General features: G+C 40.2%; 1 protein-coding gene across 3 annotated transcripts in view; it reads left to right on the forward strand.

The window, feature by feature from the left end:
- cpamd8 (C3 and PZP like alpha-2-macroglobulin domain containing 8) overlaps window positions 1-15,011 on the forward strand; it is a 60,038-nt gene that overhangs the window by 4,409 nt on the left and 40,618 nt on the right. For 2 of the 3 annotated variants that reach the window (XM_015971415.3, XM_070553924.1), the window contains exons 6-20: window positions 123-140; window positions 661-715; window positions 855-968; window positions 2,196-2,280; window positions 2,486-2,594; window positions 6,007-6,234; window positions 6,325-6,495; window positions 6,587-6,715; window positions 6,862-7,060; window positions 8,166-8,332; window positions 10,377-10,526; window positions 10,872-11,033; window positions 11,114-11,247; window positions 12,065-12,127; window positions 13,136-13,367. In XM_015971415.3, coding sequence (XP_015826901.3) covers window positions 123-140; window positions 661-715; window positions 855-968; window positions 2,196-2,280; window positions 2,486-2,594; window positions 6,007-6,234; window positions 6,325-6,495; window positions 6,587-6,715; window positions 6,862-7,060; window positions 8,166-8,332; window positions 10,377-10,526; window positions 10,872-11,033; window positions 11,114-11,247; window positions 12,065-12,127; window positions 13,136-13,367 — 2,016 coding nt within the window. Of the gene's footprint in view, window positions 1-122; window positions 141-660; window positions 716-854; window positions 969-2,195; window positions 2,281-2,485; window positions 2,595-6,006; window positions 6,235-6,324; window positions 6,496-6,586; window positions 6,716-6,861; window positions 7,061-8,165; window positions 8,333-10,376; window positions 10,527-10,871; window positions 11,034-11,113; window positions 11,248-12,064; window positions 12,128-13,135; window positions 13,368-15,011 lie in introns of those variants that run through there. The other variant, XM_054730084.2, reaches the window with a different exon arrangement.

Below are 15,011 nucleotides of genomic sequence, written 5' to 3' on the forward strand. Positions count from 1 at the left end.
TCACTCTCACAGTGAGATGATTGTCAAATAAACATGACGTCTAATGGAGTGTGGGCTTCTCAGTTGGCTTTTTATGTTCAATCATGTTCTTAAAACTTAATGTGTCCTTTTTTTTTTTGCAGATTGATGCATATATTTTGGTGAGTGGAAACTGACTGGACCACCCGGGTTTGGCAGAGCCACTTCAGCAAGGGGGACAGTGGCAATTTTAGTTTTCAGCCTGATTTGAGATTAAAGAGAAGGAGTGGAGGCAGCTCAACTCGATAACAGGGTGTTCTTTGAACAGCACAGGGATAAACAACATGAAAGGAACCTCTTGTCTTGATTTTGTCTTTATTATTCACTCTACAATCTCCACTCCACTGATTTGATATTTTTAGATTGTTGTGAGACAAATGAGCGTCTTGGGTGTAGAACGTGTTCGATGAATTTTACATAAAAGTTAGCTGAAAGTTCACGGATGAGTCACCTGAGAAGAAGTTGAAAAGGTCTTTTGGCACTAGTCAGGCGTCATGCCTTGGGCTCAAACAAAGTTCAAAAATGTAAACCAATTTCATTAGTTAAACTGAATGTTAGTAACAGCTGAAACAGCCTCCTGTGTCCCTGAATAAGTTGAAAAATAGATGGAGTAAGTGCCTTTAACCTGGTTTTATCTTTTAGGATCCAAGAGGATCACGGATGATTCAATGGAAAGATGTTAAACCCGTTTGCTGTGGTAAGCTGTTTACTGCATTGTTATTCATTAGTTATTGTACATTTATTCAAATAACTCATGTGAATTGATTTAGTTACAGTTTGGACTTTAAAAAAACTTCACAGTATAAGATAAATGATGATGTTTTTGTCCATCTTAGGGATTGTGAACATGAGTTTCCCGCTGTCTGACCAGCCCGTGTTTGGAGAGTGGTTTATCTTTGTGGAAGTGCAGGGCCACACCTACAATAAGTCGTTTGAAGTGCAGAAGTATGGTAATGGATTGTGTAATATTGGGTTATTTTTTAATGTTGTGCCTCATGGTTTAGTGCAGCCCTATTCAATAGGTGGCTCAAGGGCCAGAACTGGCCCATCTGTCATTTTGGGCCAGCCCATTGTCCACATACCACTTAGTAAATTATTTGTTTTATAGCTGCGACTTAAAGGGACAGTATATAAGAATATAGCTAGAGAAAACCCCAAAAGAGTCCAATGTTTCAGCCATTTTGGAAGGAAAGTTATACTGAAACATTCCATATTATTGTCAGTTTTTCTCCTTTCAAAATAAAGGGGGGGGGGGGGATGTAACTACTGTTTACCATCAGTGAGTGTGGGGTTGCCGTGTCTCCTGTGAGCTAATGCTGCAGCACCCACAATGGTAATTTGACGACAACTGGCAAAAAGCTCCAAAGTTGTTTAAAGTGGTTGCAGTAACCAACATTTACTACAGGATGCCCTTTTTACTTCATTTCTACATAATGCACCTTTAATTGTAAGTACAACATTTGACATTTTAAGGAATGTAGCGCCGCTGTTTATGCTGCTGGTGGAAAGTTTACAACAGCAGTTTCTTGAGAAAACAAGTCACATCCAAAAGAGGAGATGCAAGGTTGACCGTGAAAATAGAAAATTGTACGCATAAAAAATGCTGAGGGAAAACCCATGCGTCTTGCCCGTCACTCCATCTGTTTGATAGAAAGAGAATACAAGGGGACAAAAATAAAGACACAGACTCTAAACTACCAGCAAAGTTTTGCGATTTTCACTTAGAAAGCTACAACAACATCTCTCCGAATTGCATGCATACCGACTAAAAGGAAAAACAGTGGTACATTACAAGAGATGGAGTACATGTAAATGAGCAGCCCGCTGACAAAGGCATTGTGACAGTTTGACCCAACAAAAAAACTAATTGAATACACCTGGTTTAGTGAAATGTGTCAATTTTTATTTCATTTGTGCCACAGACCCCATTTAGAGTTTATGATATATAATATACTTTATATCATCTATTAGTCAAGCGGAGATTGTTTTTTAAGTTAATAAATATGTTTTTATTGGACACTTTATTCCAATAAAACGTCCACATGTACAGTAGTTTATGCATCTCAAGCAGTAAAAACAACCACTGAAAATTGATGAATTCAAAACAAAAGACAATGTGTTGTTTTAATTACAGTGATGAATTCAAAACAAAAGACAATGTGTTGTTTTAATTACAGTGATGCCCAAGTTTGAGTTGGTGATTGATCCACCACGTTACATCCGTGATCTCAGCTCATGTGAACAGGCCACTGTCACAGCCAGGTATGCTACTTAGAGTACAGATGTATGAGATAGGACCAAAGTCAAACCAAAATTGAATGTTTTCTTTTGATAAATGACCTTTAAAGTTTCCATTGATGTTTTTTCTTGGCATGCCCTATTTTGAAAAACCATTAGTCTTTATACCATCTGAAATAACAATAAAACATTTTCCAAGTTAATCTCTACGTCAATGTTTTTTATACAGGTATACTTTTGGTAAACCAGTCACTGGGAAGTTGACAGTGAACATGACTGTTAATGGAGTCGGCTACTACAGACATGAGATGGGACATCCTGTTATTAAAATCATGGAGGTCAGTCTTTTATTCTCCTGTTAAATGGCACATATTATAACTGAATATTATATTGAAATACACAAAACTCATTACATTGAAAGAGTGATGGAAAAATAACAAAACAATTCCAGTGTAACACATTTCAAAAATTTTGCTCTTTCGCGAATGAAACAAGCAAAGGTATTTGATCCTCCATCAATCAGTAGGATTTTTGGCTCCGAGGAGTAATTTTTACATGAAACAAGCTGACACCAGTATAAAAGACGCATGTCCATAGAAGCAGTCAATTTATCCAGGTTTCAAACTTTGCACCATGGGTAAGAAGAAAGAGCTTTCAGGTACAAGACTGTGAACCTTTCCAAAGCTAAAAGACTGCTACAAGACTATTGCGAGTAGGAGAACCATAAAATTACATTCAGTCTCCCTCGGGCTGGGGTTCCATGCAAGATCTCACCTTGTGGAGTTTCTGTGACAAAAAGAATGTTGTGGAACCAGCCCAGAATCATTCAGGAGGAACTTGTCAATGATCACAAGGCAGCTAGGACCATAGTCACCAAGAAAACTTCGCACTACGCTGTGAAGGATGGAAATCCTGCAGTGCCCACAAGGTTCCCCTGCTCAAGAAAGCCCACGAACAGGCATGTTTGAAGTTTGCCACTGAATATCCAAATGTTTTAGAGCAGGGGTCGGCAACCTGTTCCCATCAAAGAGCCATTATTACCCGTTTCCCACAGTAAAGAAAACACTGGGAGCCACAGCAGCCGCGGCGTTGTGGGCGGGGCCTACCCTCATACAGCAGAGAGCTGCTTTAACCAATCACAACAGGTGACAGCAGCCAGTACTGGTCGCTCGTGTACGTCAAAGTTATCTTTCATAAGACGATAATCAATAAAACGATTTATATAAAGTGGATCCAGAAGTTGTAGCCCGTCTCTGCCGACAATATTTTGATATTCTTCACCTTGTTGGTGGTTTTACTGAGCAGGTGCCACTTTTGTCATACATTTCTTTTTAAAACATGTTTAGACTGTTCAGAATACAAATCCAGACTCTGTCACGTTTGATTGTTGTAATTAAACTTTGTAGGTGGGGAAGGTCAGAAAAGGATCCGATCATTTTGTTTTTCCGTCATTTACAGTGACGGAGATAACGGCACAGGCTCTGGTGGTAATCAAGTTAAATTATATCTCTTTGCAACAATTTTCACAAGAAAACAGAACAGTTAAAAGCAGGGCTTGCGTTGTGCTGACCGGACAGTTCCCGTATTTGACCGTTTATTTTGACGGAGGAAGAATAGAAAGAATTACCCAGACACATGCAGACGAAATGACATTTTATTCGTTTCGCACATCGCAGATGTAGCTAAATCACTCAAGAAAAGATTTCCTTCTGAAGATCTGAGCTGGACACTGCTCAGCGCAGCTCACTGTCAGCACGTACGTACGGTGCACAGCGAGCTGAAGATGTGGAGAGGGGCTTGGAGCGCGTCGCAGAACCAGAGCGCATGCAGGAAGATTCCTCCGACTGAAGCGAGACTTGTCACTTAGAAAATGTTCCCTGATTATGAAACTTTGGCTGAATAGCGCTTGTTCCTGTCTCCAATGTGGTGACACATCCAGGAGCCGTCTGAGGAGAATCCCACAATCTCACATCCTCGTGAGCTCAGAAAGCGCCGTTGATTACGCACAAGCATGACCCGTCAACCCGGTCTCACAGTAAGACCGGGTTGGAACTGTTCAGGTTTAAGCAGACAATCTTAACATTTAGAATTGGCATACAGACGTAAAATTAATGCAGTAAAATATAAATCATTTTATTTAAATATCCATTCATTATTTTACAAGCACAGAGAGCCGCATCAGATGGATGGAAGAGCCGCATGCGGCTCCAGAGCCGCGGGTTGCCGACCCCCGGTTTAGAGGAAAACTGGCTGAAAGGGTGGTGGTCAGATCAGACAAAAATTAAGCTTTTTAGCATTACCTCCAGGTCAGGGATTAGGTCCTGCCTCAAGTGGAGAAGTTTAAGTGTCTCAGGGTCTTATTCACAAGTGAGGGAAAGATAGAGCACAAGATCAATAGGTGGCTTGATGCAGCGTCTGCAGTGATGCAGGCGTTGTACCTGTCTGTTGTGGTGAAGAGAAAGCTGAGCCAGAAGGTGAGGCTCTCGATTTATCAGTCAATCTACGTTCCTACCCTCACCTATGGTCACGAGCTTTGGGTAGTGACTGAAAGAATGAGATCGTGGATACAAGCTGCTGAAATTAGTTTTCTCCACAGGGTGGCTGGACTCTCCCTTAGAGATTTAGGGTGAGAAGCTCGGTCATGCGGGAGGGGCTCGGAGTAGACCGGCCGCCTTCACATCGAGAGGAGCCAGTTGAGTTGGCTCAGGCATCTGATTAGGCATCCTGGACGTCTTCCCTGGTGAGGTTTTTTGAGCGCATCCAACCGGGAGGAGGCCTAAGGGGCGACCCAGGACACGCTGGAGGGACTATGTCTCTTGGCTGGCCAGGAAATGCCTTGGGATTCCCCTGGAAGGGCTGGCACTGGGGAGAGGGAAGTCTGGGCTTTTCTGCTTAGGCTGCTGCCCCGTGACCTGAGTCTGGACAAGCAGACAATGATGGATGGATGGGCATCAACTCATGCATGGAGGAGGTGATTGCCGTCGACTCCAATAACACTGCCTCTACTGTCAAATGTGGAGATGGAAAAATTAAGCTTTTATTAGGGTGGGGGTTCTGCCAAGGGGACAGGGAAACTCCACCATATCAAAGGGAGGATGGATGAGGCCATGTACTGTTAGATGTAGGGTGAGAACCTTCTTACCTCAGCCAAGGCATTGAAAATGGGTCGTAGGCGGGTATCCCAGCATGGCAATAACCCAAAACAAACAGCCAAGGCAACAAAAGATTGACTCACGAATACGCATATTAAGTTCTTGGAGAGGCCTAATCGGACTCCAGACCTCAATCCTGTAGAAAATCTTTGGAGGGAGCTGAAGATTCAAGTTGCCACACATCAGCCACCAATCGCTCCTGAGATGTGTGAAAAACTCCAAGATACGTCTGACCTTTGTGACTGCCAACAACGGTTTTGTCACCAAGTACTAAAGCACATTTTGTAAAGGGATCAAATTATTATTTCATTAATGAAAATGCAAATTAATTATGTTTTTGAAATGCATTATTATTTGAAATGCATTATTATTTGAAGGGCATGATTATGGATGTTTGGCTGTTGGTCGGTCAGAGATAATTTCTTTGTTAATGGACAAACGTACTAAATAAGCCGGGGTTCAAAGACATTTTTCCCTGACTGCATTTAAGATGTAAGAAATTATTTTGTGATTGTATCTTGGTAAGATCTTGTAACTTCCATCTTTGGAAGGAAAACATACCAATCCAAGTATACTATGGAATGTGTTCTTTTGTCAGATCAAAGGCTCTGCAAATTTCAGTTTGTGTGTCAAAGACATGATGCCGTTGGATGTGGCTGATCACTTCAGGGGCAGCGTTAGCATTTGGGCATCAGTGACGAGCATCGATGGAAGCAGGCAAACCTCATTTGATGATTCAACTCCGGTTCACAAACAGCTCATTGACATCAAATACTCTAAAGATACTCGTAAACAGTTTAAGCCTGGCCTGCCTTACAATGGGAAGGTAAGACTTACAGCAGAGTTACTGATACTGAATGCACAAACTGTCTGATACATGTTAACGTTTATAGCTTCCTTTATTTCTTCCCTATAGATTGAGGTTACCTATCCTGATGGGAGCCCAGCTGATGGAGTGATGGTGCGCATTAAAGCAGAGCTGACTCCAAGGGACAACGTCTACATCAGTGAGCTGATCTCAAAGGATGGCCAAGCAGCCTTTGAGATCCCCTCCATCCCAACTGTTGCTCAGTATGTCTGGCTTGAGGTCAGTGATGAGTAACAGTAGTTTCCCGTGTTTATGATACAAACAAAAAGATGCTGAAAACTATAAAGAAAACATGTTTTCTTTTAACTAGACCAAGGTGACATCTATTGACAACAAGACAGTGGGAGACCAGTACTTGCCTAACTACCTGTTCATTAGTAGTTGGTACTCTCCAAGTAGGTGTCACATCCAGATCCAGAGTCCCAGCGCCCCTCTTAGAGTATGGTTTGCCTTTTTTTTTTTGGTCTAAAATTTGGAAAAATTACCAAATTCAGTGTTGATCTTTATTTGATTGTAATTTATTTGAAATACATAACAAGTTTTGATATTTGTAATGTGATTTGTTTTTTCTGTACATGAATTAAGGTTGGCCAAGAGGCTGAAGTGGCCCTCAAATCAACTTGTCCCTGTAATGTCACTTTGCACTTTGAGGTGACATCCAGGGGAAACATCGTTCTATCGGGCAAACAGTCAGCCAACCTGACAACCTCACATCGAGGAAAACGAGCTACAGTGATCTTTGATAAGAACGTTGCCACCCACCTCCCTCCTTCTACCTCTGACAGTGCGTGGATGCATTTCTTCTTATTCCACGTGTTGAAATCAATTTTCTAAGTCAGTAGACCAATTTATCAAATAGACAAAAAATAAGTCAGTAGTCATTGTAATGCAGCATCCTTTAATTAAAGTACATTGTATTGTGTAGTTTTGCTAAATTACCCACATATAGATCTTTTGTACAAGGGAAAGTATTAGGACAGCAGCGAATTTAAAGCAGTTCCCTCAATGAGACAATAAAATATACATTGCGCCATATCATATTGTATCATATTATAATGCATCACATCTCATGACATTGCATCGTACTGTATTGGATCGTATTACATTGCGCAGTGCAGTGATGCTCAATTCGTTGATGTTGATCGACCAGAGTTGCCGTCAATCATTATCAACATATTGAGACACAAATACCGGCCATAGTTGCACCGCCAAAATAAAAATGCATAAAACACGACTAGATGTGAATGCTGATTACAAGCTTGTGCCTGACGTGCAATTGTGGAGGTTAACTCTTGCCATATGGTATCTTATCACAAAATATATCATAGTGTTTTGTTTCATGTAGTGTTGCAGTGAATTGTATCATGTCATTTTCAATTGTTTCGTACCGTATTGTAATGTGCCGCATTGCAACTTATGTTTTACCATATCGTATTTTATCCGATCAGTTGTATCATATTGCGCCATATCATGATGCGTGATATAGTATTGTATTGTATAATGATGCATTGTTTCGTGTCCTATTACATCTCATTGGATTTCTTCATATTGGACTGTGTTGTGGCGTACTGCATTGGATCTTGTCCCATCATGGGATCATATCTTGTTGTTTTGACCATATTGCATCACATCCTACTACATCCTATCATATTGTATCTTATTGTATAGTATTACACCTCATCACATAATATCAGATGTTGCATTGCATCACGTCACATACCATTGAATAGTCTCATTAAGCATAGTTTCTAATTGTATTTTGTTATATATTATACTGCTTTATATTTTATTATATCTTATGAAATTGTGTTTCTAAGAGAACCCTGCCATCTCGTGCCGATTGTTTCACTTCCACTTTCTTTTTTTTCTCACTCTATCTGGTGTTGCAGGCTCTTCCTCTCAGGCTGAGATGGACACCTGTGTTTCCTTCCTGCGTTTTCCTGTTAGTCACAGCATGGCACCCCTCAGCCGCATGCTTGTCTACTACGTGAGAGAAAATGGTGAAGGTGTAACAGACAGTCTGCAAATCTCTGTCCAGCCAGAGTTTGAGAACCAGGTTGGGAAACAGAAATATTTTTATTTTTATCAAGCAAATTATCTAAAGAAATACTCTTTTGGCATTTTAAGATAGGAAAGTGGTTGCTGTGCTGCAAGTCTGCCAAAAACATTGATGTTTGTGGATCGTGGAGTTTTGTGTTTCTTTTAATGTAAGTATTTATTAAAAGCTGGAAAAGGGTGGACTCACTGTATACATTTTGGAGCTGAGCCTAAGTATCCATGCACCAGCCATTACACCATGGTGTAATATCTGTAAACAAACAGCTGTGTTGGCCCAAGAGCGCTCCCAAGTTCCTGCCTGAATTAGGTGGAGTTAACTCCCTGAAGTATTTACAGCTCTCTGGTATGCCCTTACAACTGTGTGTGTGTGTGCGTGCATGCGTGCAGGATGAGACTGCAGCCATGCAGGCTACAGACGGATTAGTAGGGTCATGACAGGAGACGATGACAGGTTACAGATTGGTGAAAGGAGGGCAGTGAAGCGATTAACGAGGCTAATTTGTGACTGTGTGTTGGTGAGAAATAGCGTGGATGTGTGAAAGTTTATGGCTGACTCACACCAAGCCCTCCTTTTAATGGTTTTTAAGAATTTTGTTATATTGTTTAGTGTAATCTCTTCATGTTAAAAGATAAATGGTGCTTAACACAAAAATATCCTACCTATGCTAACCTTTCAACACTTCCAACCAGTGAAAATTTGTTTATAAAATACTTAGAAAGTTATTATGTAAAATGATAATAACAGTAGTTGTTATTTCAGATTGACCAACAATTAGGTCTGAAAAAAGTCAATACACTGCAAAAACTAATTTCTAAGTAAGTCAAAAGCCAAATTTTATACATTTTTATTTTATTTTTTGTCTAAGAAGATAAAGATTCTTCTCTAGAAAAAGTGTTATTTAAAATGAGGTAAATATTCTTGTTTTCAGTCAAATAAATCTGCCAATGGGGTAAGCAAAAGTTGCTTGGCTAGAATTCTTAGAATTAGCTCATTTAAAATATTTTACTAGTTTTACTAGTACTAGAACCGTCTACAGGTGGTTCAGAATGCCTGTGCTCGGCTTCTGACCAAGTCCTCCAAACACACCCACATCACCCCGCTTCTAATCCAGCTTTACTGGCTGCCATTCAACTTCAGGGTTCATTTCAAGATCCTGGTTCTGGTCTATAGGGCCTTACATGGACAAGCACCATCTTACATTGGTGATCTTAGTCCCTACACCCCCAGCAGGTCCCTGAGGTCCAGTGATCAAAGCCTACTGGTTGTGCAGCGCACCAGGCTAAAGACCAAAGGTGACAGATCGTTTGCTGCTGTGGCCCCCAGACTCTGGAACTCTCTCCCCTGAGTCTGAGATCAGTGGACTCAGTGGACTCCTTTAAAAAGCAGCTGAAAACTCACTTGTTCAGGCTGGTTTTGGTGTGACCTTCTTCACCACTCTCTCTTTATTCTGCTCTCCCCACCTATTCCACCTTCCTCAGGATCCTCTGATTTCCCTCTTTCCTATTCACTCTCTCTTTCTTTACATTTTTTAAATAACAGTTGTCTATTTTTTGCTCATTTTAAATATATTTTTAACCATTTTCCAAATAATTTTTCATATTTTTACATTTTTTGTGAAGCGCCTCGTGATTTTTATCTTGCGAGACGCTATAGAATGATATTTTCTTCTTCTTCTAGTTTGAAGAATAGTAGCTGTGCAACATATGTGTGCCCCATTGGCAAGAAAGTTTGCATCATATTTAAGAATTTTTATATTGTTTACTTTTGTTTATTTTATCTTACTTTTATTTCATTCAAAATTTAAAAAATAAGCACAAGCAAATACAGTTTTAAGTAATGCAAATTTTCTAGAGAAGAATTATTTTTCTTTTCAGACTAAAAATTTGGAAAATATCTAAAAAAAATATTATAATAAAATAATTTTACTTTCTTATAAATTTGTTTTTGTAGTGTACACAATAGTTTAAAAGTCTGATGTAATATTCATGTTTGTCTTGCTAGATTTGTTGTGTCTGTACTTAACTATTGTCTTTTGTTGCAGATTTCTGTGTCTTTGTCCACTAATGAGACCATGCCTGGAGACCCGGTGATCCTCCGTGTTCGGGGTGAGAGGGGCTCGTGTGTTTGTGTGGCTTCTGTGGATAAAAGTCTTTACTTGTTAAAGCGGGACTTTCAGCTAAGTCCAGACAAGGTTTGTCACCTTTTATAAACTTTTCAAACAGTTTGATTAATTTATTATTCTCTACCTTCAGGTACAATTATTACTGCGCGGTGGCGCAGTTTTTAGCACTGTTACCACGCAGCAAGGATGTTGCAGGTTTGAAACTCGGCTGCATGCGTGGGTTTCCTCTGGGAACTCCGGTTTTCCCCTCAAAACACATCATACCCTATAGATTCACAATTGTACGTTGCTTTGGATAAAAGCATCTGCCAAATGAATAAACATAAACCTAATTCAAAGTAATTTTCTCAGATTTTCTTATTAGAGTTCAACAATTTACACTGTTGTTCTATGTGTTTTGTTTTCACTGTGCAGGTGTTTAAAGAACTTGCCGAATTTGACGTCTCGGATTCTTTCGGCATTCCAAAGGAGGACGGGCATGTGTGGTGGCCCGGGCTGTCATCCAAGAGACGCAGGCGGTCCTCTGTGTTCCCTTGGCACTGGGACATCACTAAGGATGCACGCTTTGCTTTCACAGTGGGGACACAGTTATAGGGATTACAATGATGTTACACTAATAAAAATGACTGCTTTAGAAAGTGTTCATGTCTCTGCAGGAAACAGGGCTGGTGGTGATGACAGACATGGTGAGTTTAAACCACCGGCAGAGCGGAGGCATGTACACAGATGAGGTTGTTCAGCCGCATACTTCCACCCTGGTGGCTGCAACACACTCCCGCTCCACCACCAGGTCTGTTGGGATGTTTGCGTTTGTCTTCTAAGAAAGTAAAAAATCCTCATTTTTAGATATTTTATCTTTTGATTTTGTTTACATGGAAAATAAATTCTTCTCTAGAAAAATTACTTAAAATAAGGTAATTGTTCTTAAATATGATCAAAATGTCCTTGTTTTGAGTAAAGGAATTCTGCCAATGGGGTAAGCACAATATGCTTGTCTAGAAATGATAGCCCTCCCACTGTCTTTATGGGTGACCCCGCGAGGAAAGTTGACCATTGAGCAGGATTGATGATTTATCCCTTGAGGTCCATGTGGCAGGGGTGAGGTGGTGCTCACTCCTCACCCCTGCCACATGGACCCACGGGATGAACCATCAACCCTGCTCAAGGGTCAACTTTCCTCGCGGGGTCACACTCATTAGGACAGTGGGAGGGTTAAAACTAGCAAATAAACTTAAAATTAGATTATTTTGCTAATTGTGCTTAACCCATTAGCAGATTTTCTTTACACAAAACAAGGACATTTTGATCATATTTAAGAATAATTAACTTTTTTAAAGTAATTTTATTTTTCTAGAGAAGAATTTATTTTCTTATTAGACTAAAAATACGATAAAATGTCAAAATAATTAATTTTTCTACTTTCTTAGAAATATTTTTTTTGCGTAGGTGTGGGTGGAGCCACAGTGTCAGGGTCCCTTCTTGCTAGCAGTTTATTTGCACACATTAGATGTTTGCTTTTTTTTAAATCTTATTTTATAAAGCTGAACTGTTTTTCAAAATGAAATGTTCTACTGTTTAACTGATCTTCTTTTGTGTTTTTGATGGAGATCTGAGAAGCAGAGGCGTACGTTTTTCCCAGAGACGTGGGTGTGGCACTGCCTCAACGTCAGGTATATTAATGTTTTGATTTCCTTTTCGTGTGTGCACGTGTTTATAGCTTAACCCAGATGAAACTTTATGGGATTCAGTCAGATTCCTGACAGACTTGAAGGAGCAAAAAATAAATAAAGAAATAAAAATACGGACTAACAATAAGACACATATTTTCAGAGACTTCTGATGAAGTGAGGGGGAAAATGAGCGCAAGATGCAATCATCAGAGAAACAATTTTAAGTCCCATTAGTCATCATAACACACTGGTGAAATTACATCTCCACATTTTACCCAGCCGCATAGGGAGCGGTGAGCTGCAGCAGTGGCTGCGCTCGGGCACTATTTGGTGGTTTAATCCCCCAATCCAAACCCCTAAAGCTGAGGGTGAAGCAGGGAGGCATGGGGTCCCATTTTTAAAGTCTTTGGTATGACCCGACTGGGGTCAGACAATAAAATAATAAAAAGAAAAACATTAATGTAAGAGAAAGAACAGAGAATTTGGGGAAAAATTGTGATTAAACAAACGTTTTATTTTTTGGGAGAGAGAGGATGTTTAACGGTTCTGTACCTGGAAAAGTTGATGTTGCAGATTTTCAGTCAATGTGAAATAAATAACCTGTACATTTCTGTGTAATGAATTTCTTTGGTAGGACCGCACCTCTAAATCCTACCTCAGATTTTCCTAAAAGTATTTTAGTGTGGCTTTTCAGCCACTCTGATTAAAAAACAGGGTGCATGGATTTCAGGGTTTTTAGGGTTTATTATGCCACAAAACATTTCCAAGACCAACAGAAACGGAGTTTTGCCAAGAACAATCTTAGTGCATTTCATTCATAGGAACAGATTGGGTCATCACCTGAGCGTCTCTCACATCTGTCCATCTCATTGTTTGCCCTTGATACAGATGTTGACACAGATGTTTCATCGAAGCAGAATTTGTAGAAGAATACTGTGTTGTTGATTGTGTCATCTTTTTCTCACGTCATGTATCAGTTTTAGCTGTAGCTCCGTGTGTCACCAACAGCTCTGAAACTGGGGAGGCTGAGCTGCAGCTGGATGTACCAGATTCAATCACCTCATGGGTCACAGAGGCCATCAGTCTGTCTGAGGAGACAGGACTGGGTTTAGCGGAGAGGACAGAGCTACGAACCTTTAAGCCCTTCTTCGTTGACTTCACACTGCCCTACAGCTTAGTCAGAGGGGAGCAGACCAAAGTTCCCCTCACTGTCTACAACTACCTGCCTACTTGTTCTGAGGTAACAAAACATCTATCTATCTATCTATCTATCTATCTATCTATCTGTCTGTCTGTCTGTCTGTCTGTCTGTCTGTCTGTCTGTCTGTCTGTCTGTCTGTCTGTCTGTCCGTCCGTCCGTCCGTCCGTCCGTCCGTCCGTCCGTCCGTCCGTCCGTCCGTCCGTCCTTCTATCTATCTATCTATCTATCTATCTATCTATCTATCTATCTATCTATCTATCTATCTATCTATCTATCTATCTATCTATCTATCTATCTATCTATCTATCTATCTATCTATCTATCTATCTATCTATCTATCTATCTATCTATCTATCTATCTATCTATCTATCTATCTATCTATCTATCTATCTATCTATCTATCTATCTATCTATGTCTGTCTGTAAGCTGCTTTTTCTGACTAATTGTAGATAAGAGTTATGTGATTTAAAATCATTGGCTATCACATATAAAACAATTGGAAAAAACATGAACATAAAACCTGAGATTGAGGTGTGGAATACTGAAAAACCCTATTAAAAATATATTTTCTGATTATAATTGATCACGTTGAATTTTTCATGCAGACAGAACAAGAAAATAGTCTGCTACACCTATCTCCCGCATTAGCTGGATAGAAAATAAGCAATGAAACTCTAGGATTTGAAAAACCTGACAGACCAATGTCACGCTGTCACATAACATTCATGGACTCATCCATCTTGACTCAAAGGGGAAAGCTGTTGTTGGTTTAGCATCCAGGAAACAGCAGAGTAGGTCTCTGCTAGTAGAAGCTAACCATTAGCAACTTCATCACATGGCGAAAGCTCCTCCAGACTTGTGTTATTAGTGGAGATTAAACATCCACAGTGCAAGTCAGTGGTAGAGTCGCGTTGCTGTTATCTAATCTGAGGCAATATGTTCAAATATCAGCAAATAAAACTCCAAAACCTGCCGTCTGAAGTTTAGCTGTGATGCGGCTCACTTAGTTTCTGGAAATGGTGTTTTTCCCCCAAACGATTTACACAGCATTCATTTCTACTAGAGACCACTGCAAATGTATTGATTAAACGAGTGTTCCACACCTTTAAAGGGAGAATTTCCAGTTACTGAACATAAGATTTTGGACAACAAGTCACTGTTATGATCTGCATGTGATGAGCAAAAAAAGGATTCTTGTTCAAAGTAAATAGAGTAACGCTGGACCCTCAAGATCCAGAGATGGTGAAAATTCCCAAAGAAGGTGGTTGTTGTCAAGATTTGGAATTGGCTCTAAAATATGTCCTTGCCCTTACTTTGAAGAGCTCCTCCAAGTTCTGTCCTGGCCTTAACTGGGTCCATCCTGCACTCCAATCAGCTGACATCATGATGTTTGCTGATGAGCCCCTTGCACGGCCTGTGCGTGCATTGCCCCAACATCATGTTTGGTGAATATGCAAACCAGAATGGCCCTTTCTTTGATGTCCAGTCCAGCAACATGTGATTCCTATATCTCCTGCTCAGTTATTTATGACTTTATGGAGCGTGCAGAAAAAGAACAGTTTTTTGAAAACGGTTTTGCATCACCGAACCCTGTGAAAATTGGACAATGAGTGCAACCTAATCCTTAAGGGAGCCTGAGAAGCATTAGTCAGGCAGCATGGAAAATTTGCCATGTGATTTT

This window comes from Nothobranchius furzeri, chromosome 8 (assembly GCF_043380555.1).
Source record: "Nothobranchius furzeri strain GRZ-AD chromosome 8, NfurGRZ-RIMD1, whole genome shotgun sequence".
NCBI lineage: Eukaryota > Metazoa > Chordata > Actinopteri > Cyprinodontiformes > Nothobranchiidae > Nothobranchius > Nothobranchius furzeri.